We start from the raw sequence: 20,962 nt of genomic DNA, 5'->3' as shown, positions 1-20,962 counted from the left end.
CGCGGTAATTGTCCCGCCGGCTTCCGTGGTGGCCGCCCTCGGCCGGCTTGTGCTCGGCCGGCTTGTTGTTGTCCCGCCTGGATGGAGCCGGCGAAATTTCAGCCGGCGTGCCGCTGGCTCCATCAGCTAGCGCGTACTTGTCTGCGATGGCCATCAAGGCAGCCATCGTCTTGGGCTCGCTGCGGCGCAACTTGTGCCACAGCATGGTGTTAGGCCGGCAGCCGGCCATGAAGAAGCCGACAGCCTGGACCTCATGCACGCCCTCGCAGGAGTTGCGCGTTTCGCACCGCGGCGCGTCGGTGCATGCACGGTCCGACTCGTCCACGCCCTGCTTGCACATCTCAAGCTGTTGGGGGCGACCCGGCCGGCGGTAGGTGCCGGTGAAGTTGCTGATGAAGGCTTCCTCGAAGTCGAGCCAGCCGTTGATGCTGCCGGCTGGCAGGTTGTTGAGCCATGTGCGGGCGGAGCCGAGCAGCATGAGGGGGAGTAGCGCACGGCCCAGTGCTTGTTGCCCTTGGCGATGCCGACTCGCGGTGGAGTAGTCCTGCAGCCCGATCCTCCGGCTTGGCCGTGCCGTCGTACTTGGGCGTGTCGCGGGGAGCCTGGAAGCCGTCGATCATGGGCTCGTTGAGGATCCGCGGCCCGAAGCACTTGGGGCCGGCTGGCCCTTCTTCCTCCGCGATGCGGGATTTGACCAGCCGGTCGAGGCGATCTCTGGCGTCGGCTGGCTCGACGCGCGGGCCCAGCCGGGAGCGAGCCGGCTGGCGCTGGCCGCTGGCCTCTGGAGCCGCGCGATGCTTGATGGTGGATGGCCTCTCGTACTCTTCTTCGTCATGCCGGCTTGATGGTGGCCGGCTGCGGCCGCTGTTGCCACTGGGCGGCCGGCTTGTGCGGCTGGAACTTGCGTGGGTGTTCCGGGAGTCGCCGCGCCGGCTTGCTGCGGGGGAGGCGGACTCGGCCGTGTCCCTCGGGCCGTCCCGGTCGTTGCTCGCAGCGCCACGAGCGTGAGAAGCTGCGGGGGCATGGGCGTACCTGGGGTCTTTGGTCAGCCGGTTGGCCGCCTTCAGCAGCTCAGTCACCCGCTCAGTTTGGCGGCGTAACTCTGCGCCTTCGAGGCGGTGCAGCTCTTCCGCGGCAGCTTCAGCCGCGAGCATGTTCTTGTCGGGGGTGTTGTAGACGGGTTGCTCCGCAGACGGAGCCGGTGATTCTGCGCCGTCCCGGGCGATTTCAGCGCCCAGGGCGCCTCCTCTCCGGCGGATCTGGCCGGCTCGGCTTGGGTTATCGCCGGCGGGTGTGAGGCCGTGGGCGCGGCTGAACTCGCGCTGGGTGATCTCCCACTGGCGCTTTGCGGCAGCCAGTTCTTCTGTTTGCTTGAGGAGGAGCTGGCAGTGCTCCTCCAGATCCTTCTCGATGGTGGTGGGGTCGGCGCCAGGCGTGAGCGGGGTGCTCAGCTTTGCCCGGACTTCCTCCAGCCGGGACGGTGGTGGCGGCGCCTTTGCGCCTGAGGCGGATGCTCCGGCAGCGGCTTCGCGCTCCAGCACTGGCCCACGGATGCGCGTGGATTTGCCTCCGGCGTCGTCGCCGGTGGCCATGACCTCCTGCATGACGCAGGGGCCGGTGGTGGTGAGGCTGGCGCCGGCTCCGGGGGGAGGGCTTGCACGGCCGCACGATCTCGCGCGGGTAGCGCGGTGATGTGAGCGGTGGCGACGTAGACGTCGAAGCCGCCGACGCCGATGATGCTGCCGCCGGCAGGAATGGCCGGTTGGCGAAGCAGCCAGCGTTGTCGCCGACGCAGCCGAGGGAGCCGAATCTCCGGACCAAGCCCGAAGCGACCCTCTCGCCGGTGGTGGTGGTGAGGCCCGTCCGGATGAAGACACCGGCCGCGGACGCTGAAGGCCCCACGGTGGGCGCCAAATGTCGTGGTATCGTCATGACATATGCCATAGGGTGGCTAATCGATGTGGTTCCTTGTGGTCTCACGGCGGTATCCGGATGCGGGTATGGGCACGAGCGACACGGCGACGTACCCAGGTTCGAGGCCCTCCGATGGAGGTAACACCTCTACTCCTGCTATGAGTGTATATGATAGTATCACAGTACAATGGTGCTCCTTGAGCTGTATATCCGGCTGCTCCTGTGAGGCTAAGGTAGACTAAGGTCTCTCTCACAGGGCAGCTCTAAGACTAGTGAATAAGAAGTGATCGATCGTCCCCCGCACGAGGGGGGTAGCCCGGCTTATATAGGCACCGGTACTTTACATATAAGTCCCTATAGTCTAGTGACCGGCATGGCCGGCTCCGGCTCCCGCTCCTTCCCGAGGCGCTGACATCAGGGAGCCGTTGAGCGTAGTGGCACGTCCCATCTGCCTGCTCAGGTCAGCGGCATGGCGAGGTGGTGTCGTTGTCGCCATCATGCTCTGTAGCGCGTACGGTCCGACGTACGCCATGATGGCCTGTCCGGCGCGTGGCACTGCTGCTCTACAGTGCCCCGTACTTTACGGGAGATGAGGTCAGCGTGGACCTTTGAACCCGGATCACCTACCCAGTTCCTTCCAGTGCAAGACTCGCCAGCCTCGAGTCGGTCTGAGGTACAAACCCCAGTCGGATATGGCTTGTGGAAGTCGGCCCAGCTACAGCGTTGAAGGCCGCAGCCAAGCCGACTAGGACTTAGAGCCAGCCGGATTCCGAGGCAGCCGGCCACGGCTCCAGCCGGCTGCTCCTCAGCCGGCCTTTGCCGCGAGCCGGCCGTCCTCAAGCCGGCCGCTCCGCGTCCATTGCCCTACCCGGGGTCTTCCCCCCGACAGGATTGCAATGTCCTGTTCACTCCATTCCTATAGAAATTCATATGAACCAAATTTTATTTGATTTCATCAAAGTAAAAGCAAAGGATTCTGAAAAAAAGGTACGAGTGGATGTTTGATTTTCTATGAAATCTAGTGCAAAGGAATCCTTAGAAAAAATTTCTGCAGGATGCAATCCTACAAATTTCCTATACAAATCCTTTGAATCAAGCAAGCCGATTTAGTTACCAAGTGAAATACAGAGGTTACCAGCCGGTAACCGAATTTCCCATCCCCTCTCGTAAATAAATGATTTTATCGTCTGAAAAATCTCAGCCAAGTTGAATTTGGGTAGGTTGGTCAGTACAACCTAAATTATATGTCTCCCCCCTCCCCCCCCGCCCGCTACAACATGTGCACCAACTCATTTGTCCAAATCATTCACTTGTCCCTCTTGCAAACATTGTTTTCAAAATATTTAGACATCTTTCGTTTGAATTTCAAATTTTGATTGAGAACCTTCTCTGGTATCACATCTCCGGTAGACATGGTTACCGGAAATCAAGGCATGCTCCGAGATGTTTTTTCTTACCGGTACCTAAAACAATAGCTTAAACTTGTACGGTAGCAGAATTAAATCCTATTTTTTCAATCATTCAAATCAACACATGAAACTTTCAAATCCCAGTCTAATTTGAACCCTAGATATGTCACAGTTGAGATTCTAGCGAGTGGCAAGTCAAAACAGAAAAATCCCAAATTAAAGATATCATTAGCTACTCCCACTCACGTACATGGCCCATCCGCCATATTCATTCTATCCTAACTCCAATACCCTCCCACTGACCTCTCCCCACGTCGATGTCCCCATGCTCCACCTGCTTCCTGCGCAACTCGGGCAAGGTCAACAATGTCCGACTGTGTCCGGAATGGGGGTTGGGGGTCCCCTGCATTTGTGCCGCCATCACATCGTGGTGGGGCAACATCGTGTGGTACTACGCGGGCGCGGTGAAGGTGTCCCCGATCGTCAGGTGCTCAACTTGTTCCCCCTCGCCTCTCGGTAAGTGGCTATCAGAGAACTGACCTCACATCCCTCGTGGCGCGCCTCTTCCCACTGGTTTTCGAGAACCATTAATTGCGTTAGTGCCTGGAAGCGTGCCCTTCGGCTCCAACATCTCAAACGACATGCGAGGCCCTTCCTCTGATCTGTCTCGCGTGCACGACCGATACATTGAGGGTGTGTTTGGTAGACTGGGCGAGCTCAGAAAATCCCATCTCAGCTCAGATAAACAGCCTATCAAGTGATTGGTAGCCCGGGTCGGTCCATATTGGCACTGCCCGACTCGCCCCGAAAAGGGCTCTCAGCCAGGCCGGGTTGGGAAGCTCGAATCGAGCTTCGCAACTCGCCCGGGCTGGCCTCATCCCGCAAGGTACTGTAGTTGACTTGGTCCCACGCGTGAGCTACCTCCAGACCCCCACCCCTCTCCTCATTTCCCCCCAACCTGGAGACCTCCTCAGCCTGGAGCGCCACGGAAACGAGGCGGAGACGCCGCGCCTGGAGCTCCACGGGGACGAGCTCTGCCACCCCTGCCTCCTCCTCCTCCACGCCTGGACGCGCCGGCGGCCTCCTCAGCCTGGAGCGTCACGGGGACGAGCCGCCGCGCCTGGAGCTCCACGGGGACGAACTCCTCCACCGAGCTCGACGGGGACGAGTTCCTCCGCCCGACGCCGGTGACCTTTTCCTCCTGGAGCGCCAGGGCCGCCTCCTCCGACTGAACGCCGGCCGCCGCCCTCGTCGTGCCTCCGCAGACACGCGGCGAACGCCGCCCGCCGCCTCCCAAGGTCGCCCAGCGCCGCCCGCCGCCTCCCAAGGTCGCCCAGCGCCGCCCAAGGCAGCCCAGCGCCGGCCACCGCGCCGCCCAGCGCGTCCATGGTGGAAGATGTGATGTTGAGGACCCGATTGCTTTTCTCTCTATTTGTTCCAGGGCCTTTTTGCTAAAAAAAACTGGACCGTTTTGTAAAACTGCTATGAGACATGCTCACTTCAGCACAGATTGTACCAAACACCATCTCATATGAGCATAGCCCAACACATACGGCTCTGCCAAACAAGTGATGAGTCTGAACACAACTTGGCTAGGGTGAGCTTGTATGACAAGAGAGATACATTCTGAGATGGACCGGGCTACCAAACACACCCTGAATGCACAAAGACGAAGATTCCCATGTTGAGGTCTCCCTCCCCCGCCCCAGTCGAGTCCCCTCCTCGTGCCCGTCGCCTCTATTGGCGGCGGCGGACGCAACGCCACACAACATGTCACCCATGCCATTTGGGAAGACGCTACATGACGCTGGAGAGAAAGTAAATAATTACAAAAATGATGAGTATGGCATGTGGGTCCCAATGTCAGTGAGGGTAGCATCTAGTCCTAGTCGTGATCGTCGCATTCTGGTGTGCCAAAGAAGCCTAGGGTTGGTTTAAAATATACCGTGATTGACAAGTCTAGAATGCCATTTCCCAGGATTCAAAGTTTAGGGTTTGATTTGGAGTTTGTTTTGAACCTTTTCCGTGTTACACCGTAGACGTAGAGATTTTTTTTTTGAAAATGTTAATGTTAGAGTATATATCTGTATATTGTAGTTTCCCCATATGTTAGGGGGCTTCCTGCATATTTGCACCTGTACATGTACTATATATTGTGGCCTTTGGCCCCCTGGTAATACAACACGCATATTCATCTAACATGGTATCAGAGCCGAAATTGGTTCTCTAAATTTTTCCGACGTTGCTTGTCCGTCGCCCTTCTTCTCTCCGCTTCCGTCGACTTTCGTCTCTCCGCTGCTTCCTTGCCGGCCCGCGCCGGATCTCCTGCTTTGGCCCGACGCCTGCTCGCCCCCGCTCGCTGCTCGGAAGACATTGGCCCGTGCGTGCTGCCGAGCCGCTGAATCGATCGCTGCTCGCCCCGCCCGCCCGTGCGTGCTGTCGATCTGCCGAGCCGCTGCATCGATCGCTGCCCCTGCTTCGATTGCTCCGATTGCTCCGATCGCTCGCTGACCCTGCTCCCTGGCTGCCGCGTTCTCCCTGGCTGCCGCGTGTTCTGCTCCAAGTCTCCAACCCGCGCCGATCGCGCCGATCTGCCCGCCCCCTGCTCCCCTGCTCTTCTGCTCCAGGCCCACCAGATCGCCCCGACGCAGCTTCGCTCCGGTCGCGATCCTCCTGAGATCGATCTGACTTCCGTCTGAAGCAAAAGCAAAAGCAAAAAAAAAAAAAAAAAAGAGCTATGTCTTCCGCTGATCCCGCCCCTTTTTTGGGCCCACCTTCGGTACTTGGTATTTGTCCGCTGCCTCCGTGCATGACTGCTAGCTATTCTACATCGACTTTTGCGGCCTCTTCACGCGGCTCTGCCCGCGCTTCGCCGACTTCGTCTATGTCGGCCTGCCGCTCTACATCGACTTTTACGGCCTCTTCACGCGGCTCTGCCCGCGCTTCGCCGACTTCCTCTATATCGGCCTGCCGCTCTACATCGACTTTCGCGGTCTCTTCCCGCGGTTATGACCGCGCTTTGCCGACTCTGTCTTCATCGGCGTGTTGCTCTCCGTCGCCCCCTTTGGTGGCCTCTGTGCGTGTGGATGATAGCTCCTCGTCGGCACCTGATTGTACGTCGACCTCTCCAGCCGCCCCTCTCTGCGCATGAGATAGCGCAGCTTCACTGCCTGCTGGATGCTTGGGATTCCAGTTTACATCAGCAGCCTCGCGGTTCGAGTCTCCGCCCTCGTCCTTATTGCACCTACTGTGGCAAGGTTGGCCACACTTCCTCCACCTGCTGGACGCGGGATCCCAGTTTACGTCAGCAGTTCCGGGGATCGTCGGCAGGCTGGCTCTTCAGGATCTTCTGCGCGTTGCACTCTCCGATCGGGACATTCTCGTGGGTCTTCGTGGTCCGCTCGCTACTCCGTACTCTTCCTCGCCGGGCGCTGCTAGTTCTCGTGGATCGGCTCTTCCGGCACTCGCGCGACCACCACTTTCTACACGATCGGGTACGTCCCCGTGGTATCCGGATTCGGAGCTTCCTTTCATATGACCTCTGAGTCTTCTATCCCGTCTCGCTCTTCGGTCTCTTGTTTCTCCTCGTCCGTGTTGTCACCGCCGATGGTACCTCTATTCCCGTTTCTAGTACAGGCACCCATTCTACTCCCTCTTTCTCTGTCCCTGATGTTTCTCATGTTCCTCGCCTTCAGATGAACCTTTTCTCTGCTAGCCAGCTCATCGATTCTGGTTGTCGCGTCATTCTTGACGCTGAGTCTTGTGCGGTTCAGGATCGTCGCACACAGGCCCTGGTTGGCGCTGGCCCTCGTAGCCGTCAGTCTCCGGGGCTTTGGGAGTTAGACTGGCTTCGTGTTCCTTCCGCCGCCACTTCATCCGCAGTTCTCCTCCGGTTGTTGCCTCCGTCACCGGCTCTTTTCAGCAGATGGCATCATCGTCTTGGTCACCTTTGTGACTCTCGCTCGTCGTCTTTGGTTCATCGTGGCCTTCGGGGCCTGTCTCCGGAGATGGGTCGTTAAGCTCGTCGTGGTTGTAGGTTAGGCAAACAGATTCAGCTTCCTTATCCTACTAGTGTGTCCGTCTCTCGGCGACCGTTCGATTTAGTCCATTCGGATGTTTGAGGTCCGGCTCCCTTTGCTTCGAAAGGGGGCCATAGATACTATATCTTATTCATTGATGATTTTTCACGGTACACCTGGGTGTTTTTCATGCACTCTCGCGATGAGGTGCTCTCTATTTATCAGCGTTTTGCGGCCATGGTCCGCACTCAGTATTCCTCACCCATTCGCGTGTTCCGTGCTGATTCTGCTGGTGAGTATATCTCTCAGCACCTTCGTGGTGTCCTTGCTGAGGAGGGTACCCTCGCTCAGTTTTCTTGTCCCGGCGCGCATGCTCAAAATGGCGTCGCCGAGCGTAAGCATCGTCATCTTCTTGAGACCACCCGTGCTATGATGATTGCCTCTTCTCTTCCGCCACATTTCGGGCTGAGGCTGTCGCTACGTCGGCCCACCTCATTAACATTCAGCCTTCCGCTGCTCTACGAGGTGTCATTCCTCTCGAGCGTCTCTCCGGTGTTTCTCCGGACTACTCGACTCTCCGTTCATTTGGTTGTGTACTGCTATGTCCTTCGCCTCCTCGCGAACGCACCAAACCGACCGCTCGGTCCGTTGAGTGTGTTTTTCTCGGATACGATGATGAGCATAAGGGCTATCGCTGTTGGGACCCCGTTGGTCGTCGGATGCGCATCTCTCGTGACGTCACATTTGATGAGACGCGTCCCTTCTATCCTCGCCCCACCTCGGGTACTTACCCGGTGGATGATATCTCTTTTCTTCTTTTTCCGGATGCACCCCCTGTTGTCCCTCCTCCCCTCCCTCCTACTTCGGATGCGCCCCCTTCGACGCCATCCTCTCGTTCGTCTAGTCCACCTAGTACTCCTCGTTCTCCAGCTTCGGCTCCTTCCGATTCTGTCCCTTCTTCCTCTTCTTCGGATGACTTGTCTTCTGCAGATGACCTTTCCCCTTCTCGGCCTGTTCGCCAGCGTCGTGCTCCAGTTCGTTACTCTCCTAGTCAGTATGGTCTCTCTGTCGTTTCCGAGCCGACTTCTTATCGGGATGCCGAGCGTCATCCTGAATGGCAGCTTGCCATGGCTGAGGAGATCGCTGCGCTTGAGCGCACCGGCACTTGGGATATTGTTTCTCCCCTTCCGGTGTTCGTCCCATCACGTGTAAGTGGGTCTATAAAATTAAGACTCGCTGCGATGGATCTCTTGAGCGCTATAAAGCGCGTCTTGTGGCTCGTGGTTTTCAGCGGGAGCACGGCCGTGACTATGATGAGACTTTTGCCCCCGTGGCCCATATGACTACCGTGCGTACCCTTCTTGCCGTTGCCTCCGTTCGCCGCCGGTCCGTCTCCCGGCTTGATGTTCGGAATGCTTTTCTTAATGGCGAGTTGAGTGAGGAGGTTTACATGCAGCCTCCTCCTGGGTATTCTGTTCCCGATGGGATGGTTTGTCGTCTTCGACGTTCTCTCTATGGTCTCAAACAGGCCCTCGTGCCTGGTTTGAGCGCTTTGCCTCCGTGGTGACTGCTGCTGGTTTTTCTCCTAGTCTTCATGATCCAAGACTTTTCGTTCACACTTCTCCTCGTGGACGCACCCTTCTCCTTCTCTATGTTGATGATATGATCATTACCGGTGATGATCTCGAGTATATTGCCTTTGTAAAGGCTCGTCTTCGTGATCGGTTTCTCATGACTGATCTTGGTCATCTTCGCTATTTTCTTGGGATTGAGGTTTCCTCCACTTCGATGGCTTTTCTATCTCTCGGGAGAAGTACATTCGGGATCTTTCTTGCTCGTGCTGCTCTTGGGGATGAGCGCACGGTTGATACTCCTATGGAGCTTAATGTTAAGCTTCGTCCTACCGATGGTGATCCTCTTCCCGATCCCACACGTTATCGTCATCTTGTTGGGAGTCTTGTTTATCTTGTCGTCACTCGTCCCGATATTTCTTATCCTGTTCATATTCTGAGTCAGTTTGTCTCAGCTCCTACCACTGTTCACTATAGTCATCTCCTCCGTGTTCTTCGTTACCTTCGTGGCACGATCACTCGTCGTCTTTTCTTTCCTCGTTCTAGCTCTCTCCAGCTCCAGTGCTACTCGGATGCTACGTGGGCGAGTGATCCTACGGATCGTCGTTCACTTTCTCGCTTACTCGTGTGTTTCTTGATGGTTCGCTTGTTGCTTGGAAGATGAAGAAATAGGTAGCGGTTTCCCGTTCGAGTGTTGAGGCTGAGCTGCGGGCTATGGCTTTGTTGATTGCAGAGGTGACCTGGTTACGGTGGTTGCTTGCAGATTTTGGGGTCTCTATTACGACACCCACTCCACTTTTGTCTGACAGTACAGGTGCTATCAGTATTGCACGTGATCCGGTCAAGCATGAGCTGACCAAGCATATTGGTGTTGATGCTTTTTATACACGTGCTCAGGTGCGGGATGAGGTTGTTGCGGTTCATTATGTGCCTTCGTATTTGCAGCTAGCGGATTTCTTTACAAAGGCACAAACTCGAGCACAGCATGACTTTTTACTCTCCAAACTCAGTGTTGTGGATCCACCATGAGTTTGCGGGGGTGTTAGAGTATATATCTGTATATTGTAGTTTCCCCATATGTTAGGGGGCTTCCTGCATATTTGCACCTGTACATGTACTATATATTGTGGCCTTTGGCCTCCTGGTAATACAACACGCATATTCATCTAACAGTTAACACGAAGATAACAAAGTTCGCAAGACTTCAGAGCATGCTTGCTAGAAGTAGCCGTTTCTTCTTTCAGCGATTGACCTAGAAAAATGAGTAAAGGCTGGCATGCATATCGGTCGCTCGCACGGAGTGCGCCCGCCACTGGACGGGCTGTCATTTTTAACAGGGCTGGCAAATGGCCAGACTATCCCGAAGTGTAGGGAAGGCCACCGCGTGGCGGGGCAGTGGGTTAGGCCGTGTTCGGCCTGCTCCGCAGACGCGAGCTGGCTGCCGAGCAACAACGGATATACAGGCCAGCCCAGCCCAGCAAAATGGCCCGAAATATCCAGAATGACGCTGGCTGGCCCAGAACGGAATGGCAAGAACCGAACCGCGTGCGCGTCCACGGCCCACGGGTCGCCGTTGCCGACAACGGCGGGACTCTAAAGCGAATTTGCCATCCGGGTCATCTCTTATCCGTGGCGTCGTGGCACGAGCACAGCGAAACTTCAGAAGCAGAACATGAACTACGCACGCATGCGCATTCCGTTCTCTGTTCTCCGCAGGAATTGCTTGTTTCGCATCGCAGGACACACTGGAGGTGCCGGGCAGCTCCCTGTCCATGCGTGTCACTTCATACTCTGCTTTATTATTACTCAACAAAAAGAGCTGCACGCGAAATACTGTATTTTACAGCGAGATTTTACAAAGCCTTCGCTACGGGCCAACAAAGCTACACGAAGGGGGGCGGCACGTCGGACGGCTGCGGCGGCACGACCTCCGGCGGCGGCTTCGGCGGGTCGACCTCCGGCGCCGACCACGGCGGGATGTCGGGGTTGGACGGCACTTTCGGGATCTCCGGCGTCTGCGGCGACGGTATCGACGGGCCCGGCAGCTCCGGGCCAGGAGGCACGCCCGGCATCGGCACGTCCACGCCCGGCGGCGGTGGCTCGAACTCCGGCGGCGTGTCGATGCTCGGCATCTCCTCCGGCGGACGGGCCGTGGCTGGCATCTCTTCAGGTGGGCGGGCCGTGCCCGGCACCTCGGCGGGCGAAGGGCCAGGTGGGAACCCCGGCGGCGTCGTGGCGCTGCACCGGAGCCCGGCGCGTTGGCCGTGCCTCGCCGGCTGGCGCAGGCGAGAACGCAGGGTACTCCCCATGGCTGCGGCCGTGCTGCCGGTGCCGCAGCGCCACGGCAGCGACGCCCTCACGAGGCTCGCCGACATAGTCGCGTAACTGCTTTGCGTGCTCTGGACAAGTGCGCGGAGGTAGGACCTTTGGATTCCGCAAGGAAGTGGCAACTGTGCAGAGCGGCGCGGCGACGCAGTTTTAAGCGGCTTCCGAGTCGACACGTCCGATGACACGTGGTTGTGCCGGGAGGAAAAGCCGACTGACGAGACACGTGCCGCCGTGGCAGGACGTGTTCGAGCCAACTCCGATACTACCTCCTTGCTGCACTAGTCGAGTAAATTACATATACATACCACTTTTGGGGCAACGGTTACGAGTAGGTACCAACTCTGGTAATTTTTTCAAGTAAGTGCAACTTCTGGGGCAGGTCGTAACAAATTGAGCAACTCTTGTGTTGACACTCATTTAACTGCACGGGCCTACATGTCGAGCAAACGGCCGTCGACCCGGCCGTTAGGGCACGCCCATTAGACATGTCCGGTACTCCCGGTCGTCGCACATCTCACTCATTCTCCCGCCGGTGACCACCACTACCATCGAAATAAAGCAACGAGCCGCCGCCCGTCGCCGGCGGTAACACCCGATCCGCTCGTCGCTTTGAGAAGTTTGGCGACAACAGCACGCCGTGCTCGCTGCCCGCACCCCGCATACGGCGAGGGGAGAACGCCGCCGCCGCGGATCCGGGCCGCCGGAGGTCCGTAGCCCGTCTTGTGGAGAGGAGCTAGCAGCGAAGAGGGGACCGGCACGCGGTGGATCTCGTAGAGGTCAAAGTATGGGAGTGGCCGGTGAGCACATGAGTACATGCATAGCTAGCAACAACACACCGATGCATGCCTTTCTTGCTAGCTGCCTAGAACACGCGCGGATGGCAAGCCCGCGCAAGCGCGCACACGCTCACTTTTGCAGCGGCAGCATTAGCGCGCACATACAGGCAGCAGCACCACGCGCGAGCTCGCGATCGAGCATGGCAACGGCGGCCATTGCCTCCCATGCTAAGCAAACGTGACGATCCCCACTGTAGCGTACAGCTAGCTCGTGCCATCATGTCATTCCAGTTCTAGCCAAGCGCGCCAGCCTCACCTGCCTGGACCGTACGTGCATCCGCTGATACGCAAGTATCCGCGCGCACGCGTCAGCCTGCCCGAGAGCGCGAGGTGGCCGGACGGCGGCAGCTTCCGACGGCCGCGCGCACGAAGAGGAGGTGCACGACAGCTTCGTCCCGTGGCGGCGGCTCTGCGATTTGGCACGAGACGAACACGGCACCACTGCACGAGCGCTGTGCCGCTATCTTGCGTCTTCCGGCGACCGGCCTTGAGCAGCACAAACCTGCACTCCCGCACCGGTCAACCGTCCCTGGCGAGCATCTTGGCCGGCAGCGCGGTGAGCATCTTGGCCGGCAGCACGTCCAAGCATGCATGCAGGTGCACGTCCAAGTTTTTTTTTAGATCCGTGTGCGTGGATGATGTTTAACCCGCTCGGGCCAAACGGCAGGCCGACGGACGGTTGCTATGACAAGTGGGCCTGTGTGATTAATTCACTGTTAACTCCAAAGTTGCTCAATTTGTTACGACCTGCCCCAGAAGTTGCACTTACTTGAAAAAATTACCAGAGTTGGTACCTACTCGCAACCGTTGCCCCAAAAGTGGTACCTATATGTAATTTACTCGCACTAGTCGGTCGCCTCAAGATTAGAATCGTTTCACGTGAGTGTGTATTTTTTTTTTGATTGAGCTACATATAGATCTTTTTTTTGGAAATTTTGAAAACTATGCTGTAACTTAAAATACATACTAATATTTAGGGCTGCAAAACACATGAAATCTGACAGATTTTAAAATTTTGAAATCTTGCACTATTCACTATTATAGATATCAAATTTTATCACTTTTCACAGCCTCAGAAATAAGGTATTCCGTCAAGATTTACTTTTACATTTTACTGGCACGAAAGAAAGGGAGTGAGGCTAAGACTTGATCGCTCTAAGACTGCTCATAGTGGGAGTAACATAGCTAGTAACATCACACATCTCAAGCTATTTTGGTGACATGACATGCTAATAACCTCAAGACAAGATGAGTCTACAACATAATAAATGATACAATGCATGACACCACATATAAGTTAGTACACACTATGAAGGTAGTAATCTAGACTAGTAACATGGTATATGTTACTAGTCTAAGTTACTCCCCACTATGACCAGCCTAAAAAAAGGAGAAGTCGGTTATTTTGTGTAAAATTGGTGGGAATGAACCGTTCATTGCCGCCACAAAGATCCGACAGGTGGATCTGAACGGTCAAAAACAACTTAACACGGCTAATTGACAAAATCAGTCACACACCTGGCCTAAAAGTGATGTTTATATGTGTATAATAAATCCAAAGATGGTGGTTATGTGACACAAGTGCCACAAATGCAGTGGTTTTTGTGTCATTTTACAAAAAGAAAAAAACTCTTCTCCAAAGGAAAGAGAGGGAGCCGAGCTATCGGGCCTACCAAAATATTCGTGAGGCCCATCGGGCCTTCAATGCTAATTTACGCTCACCTGGCCCAACTTGCGCGCTTCCCTCGTCTACTTTTTGGCAAGGTGTGCGGGCGAAACGACGGCGGCGAAATCATGTGCCATAACCGCAAGAACCAGTAGTGGGCTACGGGGTTCCGGCATCCGGCGCAGCAATCCGAGTAGAGTAGAGTAGGATTCAGACTTCGGAGGCCTGGTAATCTAAAAAAGACCCCAAGGGCTAGCTTTTTGCCTGACTCGATGATGCCATTGTTGTTCGCCGCCACTGCTACACACTCCATGAACTTGGCCTTTCGGTCGATGAGGTTGTATCTGAACAACGGGAGTAATATCCCGTATAACTCTGACCTCAGCTGGAGAAAGTAGACCCATTTCCTCATATTCAACATCCTCATCCTCATCAGTCCCATAGTCAGGTTCAAAGTTCGGATCAACCAAATATTACCTACTTTCGATCCTATCAGCATCAACATCCACATATGGATATTCATTCTCATCATCATCATCTCCGAAAACAAAATCAGCCTCTCCCCTGTGGAGGTTTTGACTGTCTTAGTGAGTTTTTGTGTATGTGGGGTGTGACCACGATTCAGTCCCGGTAAAGATTCCCGGTAAAAGCCTTGTGTCCTGGTGGGATGTATATATTCGGAGGGTGTGAGGTGCTCGGTGTTACAAAAGTGATGGTCGGCTAGTGGAATCCGGCCACTAGGCTATCTCTCTTCTACCTTGGGTAGGAAGAGAACTGAGTATGTACGAGATTGGGGGTGCGAAAGACCGGACCCTCTATCAGAGGAGGGTACGGGTATTTGTAGGGGACTATGGAGGTTCTTTGAGGAGCAAGAAGAAGTGCTTGCCCTTTGGTCAGCGGGTGCCTCCCTTCTGGTCTTTGTAGTGTGTGACGATTCGCATGTTTCTTGAGGACCTTATTTTTCTGTTTGTTAAACAAAATTAGTTCCACAAATACATTATCACAAGTACCATAATGACCAACTGGAGGCATACACATGCTTCTTCTGTTTCAAAATGAGGCTTTTTACGGTACAATTTACTAGTCCTATGGACTAGTAGTATTTTGGATAATCTATATGGTAAGAAAATTATGACAAAGATTTAGGTTGATCTTTTACCATCTAAGTATAATTATGCCACATCAGATTTTGATATACGGATGCTACTTACCAAGCATGCGTGTAACATGAATTAAATTGTTCACACCAACAATCTTGCTCTCACACGTAACCATCTTTTTGTCCGTAACACCTAGCACATGTACAAGAAGATGTGACCATTTTTTGGGTGCATGGTTGTTTCGTGAGCCTCGGTTCAGCTAAAGATGCACAAGCAGATTATCATTATGTTGGTTTTTTTCACGCATGAATGTACCAGTACTATTTTTCAGTAGATACTCAAAGGCTGCAACTGAAATTAAGCATACATGCTATAAAAAAATTCAAGAAAATTACATGTAACTTTTACATAAATTATATTCGAACTAAAAATCAAAATTTGAAAAGTTTCCTAATAGCATACCAGCCGCGACTCTAATCTGCAATTGCGGGAACACCGAACATAATGTTGGCCAGCCACCGGTCAATTTTGATTAATGCGAAGACTAACACCCCAACTTTTGCAACCTTGTTTATGTGACCAGTGTGATCTTATACCCTATCCAATGTTTTAGCTCTAGATCCCTTCTCCCACTCTAACCCTGTGTTTTTCGTCGGAGCTTTCGTAGAGGAAGCGGCCGGGTCACGGAGGAGCCGGAGCTTCTCACCGATACCGTGGACACTACAAGAAAAGTTGCCATGGCCGACGAAGTTGAAGTCGCGCCGTGGTTGCTGGTGCACCATGGCCGACGATTTTTGGTCCCTCCGTGGTTCATGTCAAAACTTTTTTTTTCTTGTTTTTGAGGCCACCTAGCCCGACAAAAGCGGCCAAAACGTCGCGTATGGTGGCCCGGGACGTGGTGCATCGCGAATTCTCGGGTTCGCTGGCCGAGTCAACGCAAATCCGCACCACCCAGGGATGTAGGGCCCACATGGCAGCCTCTCTAGCATTGTTTTTTTTCTCGATCGCGCCATCTCGTTCAACGCTCTCCGATCGAGCCGTTTACGATGCAGGATCATGGGTCCCGCTTGTCATCCTCTATGAACCAAATTTCTTTCTTTTCTTGGATTTTTTGACCCCCGATTTCTCGGCTACTTCCTTTTTCTTTTGATCCCTTGCCGCCTTGGAAACGTTGAGACCGCCGCAGCTAAATGGGACCCGCATGTCATCCTCTATGAGCAATCAACTTTCTTTTCTTGGAGTTTTTTTTGGCACCTCATATTTGGTCACTTGCCTTTTTCTTTCGATCCCCTGCCGCCTCTCAAACGGTGATACCGCTGCCGCTAAATGGGACCCGCATGTCATCCTCTATGTACTATAAAACTTTCTTTTCTTGGATTTTTTTGGCACCTCATATTTGGTCACTTGCCTTTTTCTTTCGATCCCCCGCCGCCTCTCAAACGGTGATACCGCTGATGCTAAATGGGACCCGCATGTCATCCTCTATGTACTATAAAACTTTCTTTTCTTGGATTATTTTTGGCTCCTGATATTTCGTTACTTGCATTTTTCTTTCGATCGCTCGCCGCCTCTCAAACGGTGATACCGCCGTTGCTAAATGGGACCCGCATGTCATCCTCTATGTAAAACTTTCTTTTCTTAGATTATTTTTGGCTCCTGATATTTGGTCATTTGCCTTTTTTTCTTTCGATCTCATGCCACGTTTGAAACGTTGAGGAACCTGCTGCTAAATGGGACCCGCATGTCATCCTCTATGTACTATAAAACTTTCTTTTCTTGGATTTTTTTTGGCTCCTGATATTTTTTTCACTTGCCTTTTTCTTTCGATCTCATGCCACGTTTGAAACGTTGAGGAACCTGCAGGCTCATGGGACCCGCATGTCATCCTCTATGTTCTATAAAAGTTCATTTTCTTGGTTTTTTTTCACCCTCTGATTTTTGGCAATTTCTTTTTTCTTTTGATCCCCCGCCGCCTCTCAAACGGTGATACCGCTGCTGCTAAATGGGACCCGCATGTCATCCTCTATGTACTATAAAACTTTCTTTTCTTGAATTATTTTTGGCTCCTCATATTTGGTCACTTGCCTTTTTCTTTCGATCTCATGCCACGTTTGAAACGTTGAGGAACATGCTGGCTCATGGGACCCGCATGTCATCCTCTGTGTGCTATAAAAGTTTATTTTTTTTATTTTTTTTTACTCTCTGATTTTTGGCTATTTCCTTTTTCTTTTGATCCCCTGCCGCCTTGGAAATGTTGGGTAAGCTGCTGACTCATGGGACCCGCATGTCATCCTCTATGTACAATCAACTTTCTTTTTCTTTTGATCTCAAGCCGCATTTGAAACGTTGAGACCGCCGTCGCTAAATGGGACTCGCATGTCATCCTCTACGTACAATAAAGTTTCTTTTCTTGGATTATCTTTGGCTCTCGATATTTTGTCACTTGCCTTTTTCTTTCGATCTCATGCCGCCTTTGAAACGTTGAGTAAGCTGTCGGCTCATGGGTCCCGCATGTCATCCTCTACGAACAATAAAAGTTTGCTTTCTTGGAGTTATTTTTGACCCCTAATTTCTGGCTATTTGCCTTTTTCTTTTGATCTCCCGCCCTCTCGAAACGATGAGGACGTTGTTGGCAGGTCGGTCCCACATGTCATCCTCTATGAACAATAAAAGTTTCCTTTGATGGATTTATTTTGAACCCCTAATTAATTTCTCGGATATTTCCCCGCCGCCTTGGAATCGTTGAGGATGCTCGCTGCCTCATGGGTCCCGCATGTCATCCTCTCGTAACGGTAAATGTTTATTTTCTTGGATTTTGTTGACCAAACGATTTTTGGCTTATTTTTTCTTTCGATCACCTGCAGCCTTTAAAACGTTGAGGACGCTCGCCGGCTCACGGGTCCCACATGTCAACCTCTATGAACAATAAACGCCGAGGATGCCGCTGCCTCATGGGTCCCGCATGTCATCCTCTCGTAACGAAAATGTTTCTTTTCTTGGATTTTTTACCAACAGATTTTTGGTTTATTTTTTCTTTCCATTCCCCGCCGCCTTTAAAACGTTGACGACGTCTGTTGGCTCATGGGTCCCCGATGTCAGCCTCCCCGTACAAGAAACATATGATATCTTAATTATTTTGCGTACAATAAACAATGTATTGCGCTCTGAGCTATTTCAAACGGATAATTAAATCTTTATTTTTACATAAACAAACTTATATGTTGAATCTCCTTGTTTTTTTGTCTTTGCAAAGCATAGGACTTTCCTATTTTTTTAGAAAATTGGGAACTTTCCTGTTTTGGAGTGGGCTGAAATTGTACGAGTCAAAAGGCCAAGCAGGATAGTTCGAAGGCCCAGATGTCCAGATGCAGCCCAATTGAAATCTTTCTTCTTGGATTTTTTTCACCCCCTGATTTCTGGCTACTTTATTTTTCTTTTGGTTCTGTGCCGCCTTGGAAACGTTGAGACCGCTGCTGCAAAATGGGACCCGCATATCATTCTCTACGTACAATAAAATTTCTTTTCTTGGATTATTTTTGGCTCCTGATATTTGGTCACTTGCCTTTTTCTTTTGATCCCGTGCAGCCTCTCAAACGGTGATACCGCTGCTGCTAATTGGGACCCGCATGTCATCCTCTATGTACAATCAAGTTTCTTTTCTTGAATTATTTTTGGCTCCTGATATTTGGTCACTTGCCTTTTTCTTTCGATCTCATGCCACGTTTGAAACGTTGAGGAACCTGCAGGCTCATGGGACCCGCATGTCATCCTCTATGTACTATAAAAGTTCATTTTCTTTGTTTTTTTTCACCCTCTGATTTTTGGCTATTTCTTTTTTCTTTTGATCCCCTGCCGCCTTGAAAACGTTGAGTAAGCTGCTAGCTCATGGGACCCGCATGTCATCCTCTATGTCCATCAACTTTATTTTCTTGGATTTTTTTTACCCCCTAATTTCTGGCTATTTTCTTTTTCTTTTGATCTCAAGCCGCATTTGAAACGTTGGGACCGCTGCTGCAAAATGGGACCCGCATGTCATCCTCCATGTAAATAAAGTTTTTTTTCTTGGATTATCTTGGGCTCCTGATATTTTGTCACTTCTCTTTTTCTTTCGATCTCATGCCGCCTTTGAAACGTTAAGTAAGCTGCTGGCTCATGGGTCCCGCATGTCATCCTCTACGAACAATAAAAGTTTCCTTTCTTGGAGTTATTTTTTACCCCTAATTTCTCGGCTATTTGCCTTTTTCTTTTGATCTCCCGCCCCCTTTGAAACGATGAGGACGTCGTTAGCGGGTCGGTCCCACATGTCATCCTCTATGAACAATAAAACTTTCCTTTGATGGATTTATTTTGAACCCCTAATTAATTTCTCGGATATTTTCTTTTTTTCTTTTGATCCCCCGCCGCCTTGGAATCGTTGAGGATGCCGCCGCCTCATGGGTCCCGCATGTCCGCCTCTCGTAACGGTAAATGTTTCTTTTCTTGGATTTTTTTACCAACTGATTTTTGGCCTTTGTCTTTCTACCTCCCGCCGCCTTTAACACGTTGGGGACGCCGCCGCTCATGGGTCCCACATGTCAGCCTCTATGAACAATAAACCTTTTGTTTGATTTATTATTGACCCATAATTTCTTGGTATTTGCCTTTTTCTTTCGATCTCATGCCGCCTCTGAAACGTTGAGACGCTGCTGGCTCATGGGTCCCTGTCAGCCTCTATGAACAATTTTTCCTTTGTTTGATTTATTTTTGACCCTAATTACTGGCTATTTGCCTTTTTTATCCCCTGCCGCCTTTGAAACTAAGAGGACGCTGCTGGCCCATGGGTCCCACATCTCAGCCTCTCTGAACGATAAACCTTTCCTTTCTTTTTTTTCGATCCCGTGCTGCCTTGGAAAATGTGAGACCGCTCCTGCAAAACGGGGCCCATATGTCATCCTCTATGTACAATAAAAGTTTCTTTCCTTGGATTATTTTGGCACCTGATATATGGTCACTTGCCTTTTTTTTCGATCCCCTGCCGCCTTTGAAACGTTGAGGACGCTGCTGGCTCGTGGGTCCCACATGTCAGCCTCTATGAACAATAAACATTTCATTTCTTGGATTTATTTTTGACCGCTGATTTCTGGGAACTTTGCTTTTTCTTTAGATCCCCTGCCGCCTTTGTAAAAGTTGAGGACGCTGCTGTAAAATGCGTCCCACATGTCAGCTTCTCTGTACGATAATTGTTTCCTTTCTTGGATTTTTTTCCACGGCTGGCCGATGGGTCCACGATGTCAGCCTCTATGTACAAGAAATATGTGATTTCTCTATATGTTTTAACCCGAGATATGTAGGATACTTGCTTTTTTCGATCCCTTTTGTTTGTCTTTACCTTCAAATGTTGAGGGACGCTACTGGCAAATGGGTCCTGCTCTAGCATTCTCAACTGAAGGAAAAACTGAAATATTGCCCATTCATTTGTTTTTCGTACTCCATGCACATAATCCATACTAACTGTTGATCCGGGTTTAGTTCAACTTAATTAGTTCAAATTTGATCTACGAGGAAGTATGTAATATATTTTGGGTTCACAACACTACACTTGTTAACAACAATCTGATGAAGAGGTTTGTCATTTTTTTTAAACTACAAATACACTCTAAGATCTTGCAAACTGATAGAATAAATCTTGGAACTTTAAATAATTTATGAAATATTTGAAATCAACTATATGAATATATCAAAATATAGAGCCCATGTAGATGCGCATACTGGCTATGCGCATTTAAAAAAGAATCATAATCATAATTGATACGAAATAAAAATAACTTTATATTTAGAATCTCGGTTTCTTGAGGGCCAATCATAGGATCTCCGTGTTTAAATTAGGAAGGGCCCCAATGGCATGAGTCGGAGGCCCATTAAATGTTTTTGGATTGTAATCAGCGAAGCAAGCAGGCTGACAGCAATCACCATGTACATGGCCGGCGGCAGCCCAAAAGTACAAACAATTGGCCCATGCAGGGAAGGTAGTACTTTTTTTTTATTGGGAAGGTTGTCTGGGCTAACCCCCCAAAAAAAAGTGGTGCTACATGGGGTAGCACTTGAACCCGGAATGAGACCATGAACAGTACATATGCTAC

General features: G+C 51.8%; 1 protein-coding gene across 1 annotated transcript; it reads right to left on the bottom strand.

Moving 5' to 3' along the window:
• Window positions 1-10,796: 10,796 nt before the first annotated feature.
• LOC124697728 (basic proline-rich protein-like) lies at window positions 10,797-11,288 on the bottom strand. The gene has a single exon (XM_047230274.1). The coding sequence runs from the start codon at window positions 11,286-11,288 to the stop codon at window positions 10,797-10,799; it is 492 nt and encodes a 163-aa protein (XP_047086230.1).
• Between the last annotated feature and the right edge of the window lie 9,674 nt (window positions 11,289-20,962).

Source organism: Lolium rigidum, chromosome 3, assembly GCF_022539505.1.
Source record: "Lolium rigidum isolate FL_2022 chromosome 3, APGP_CSIRO_Lrig_0.1, whole genome shotgun sequence".
Classification (NCBI taxonomy): Eukaryota; Viridiplantae; Streptophyta; class Magnoliopsida; order Poales; family Poaceae; genus Lolium; species Lolium rigidum.
This window is presented reverse-complemented; position numbering and strand designations above follow the sequence as displayed.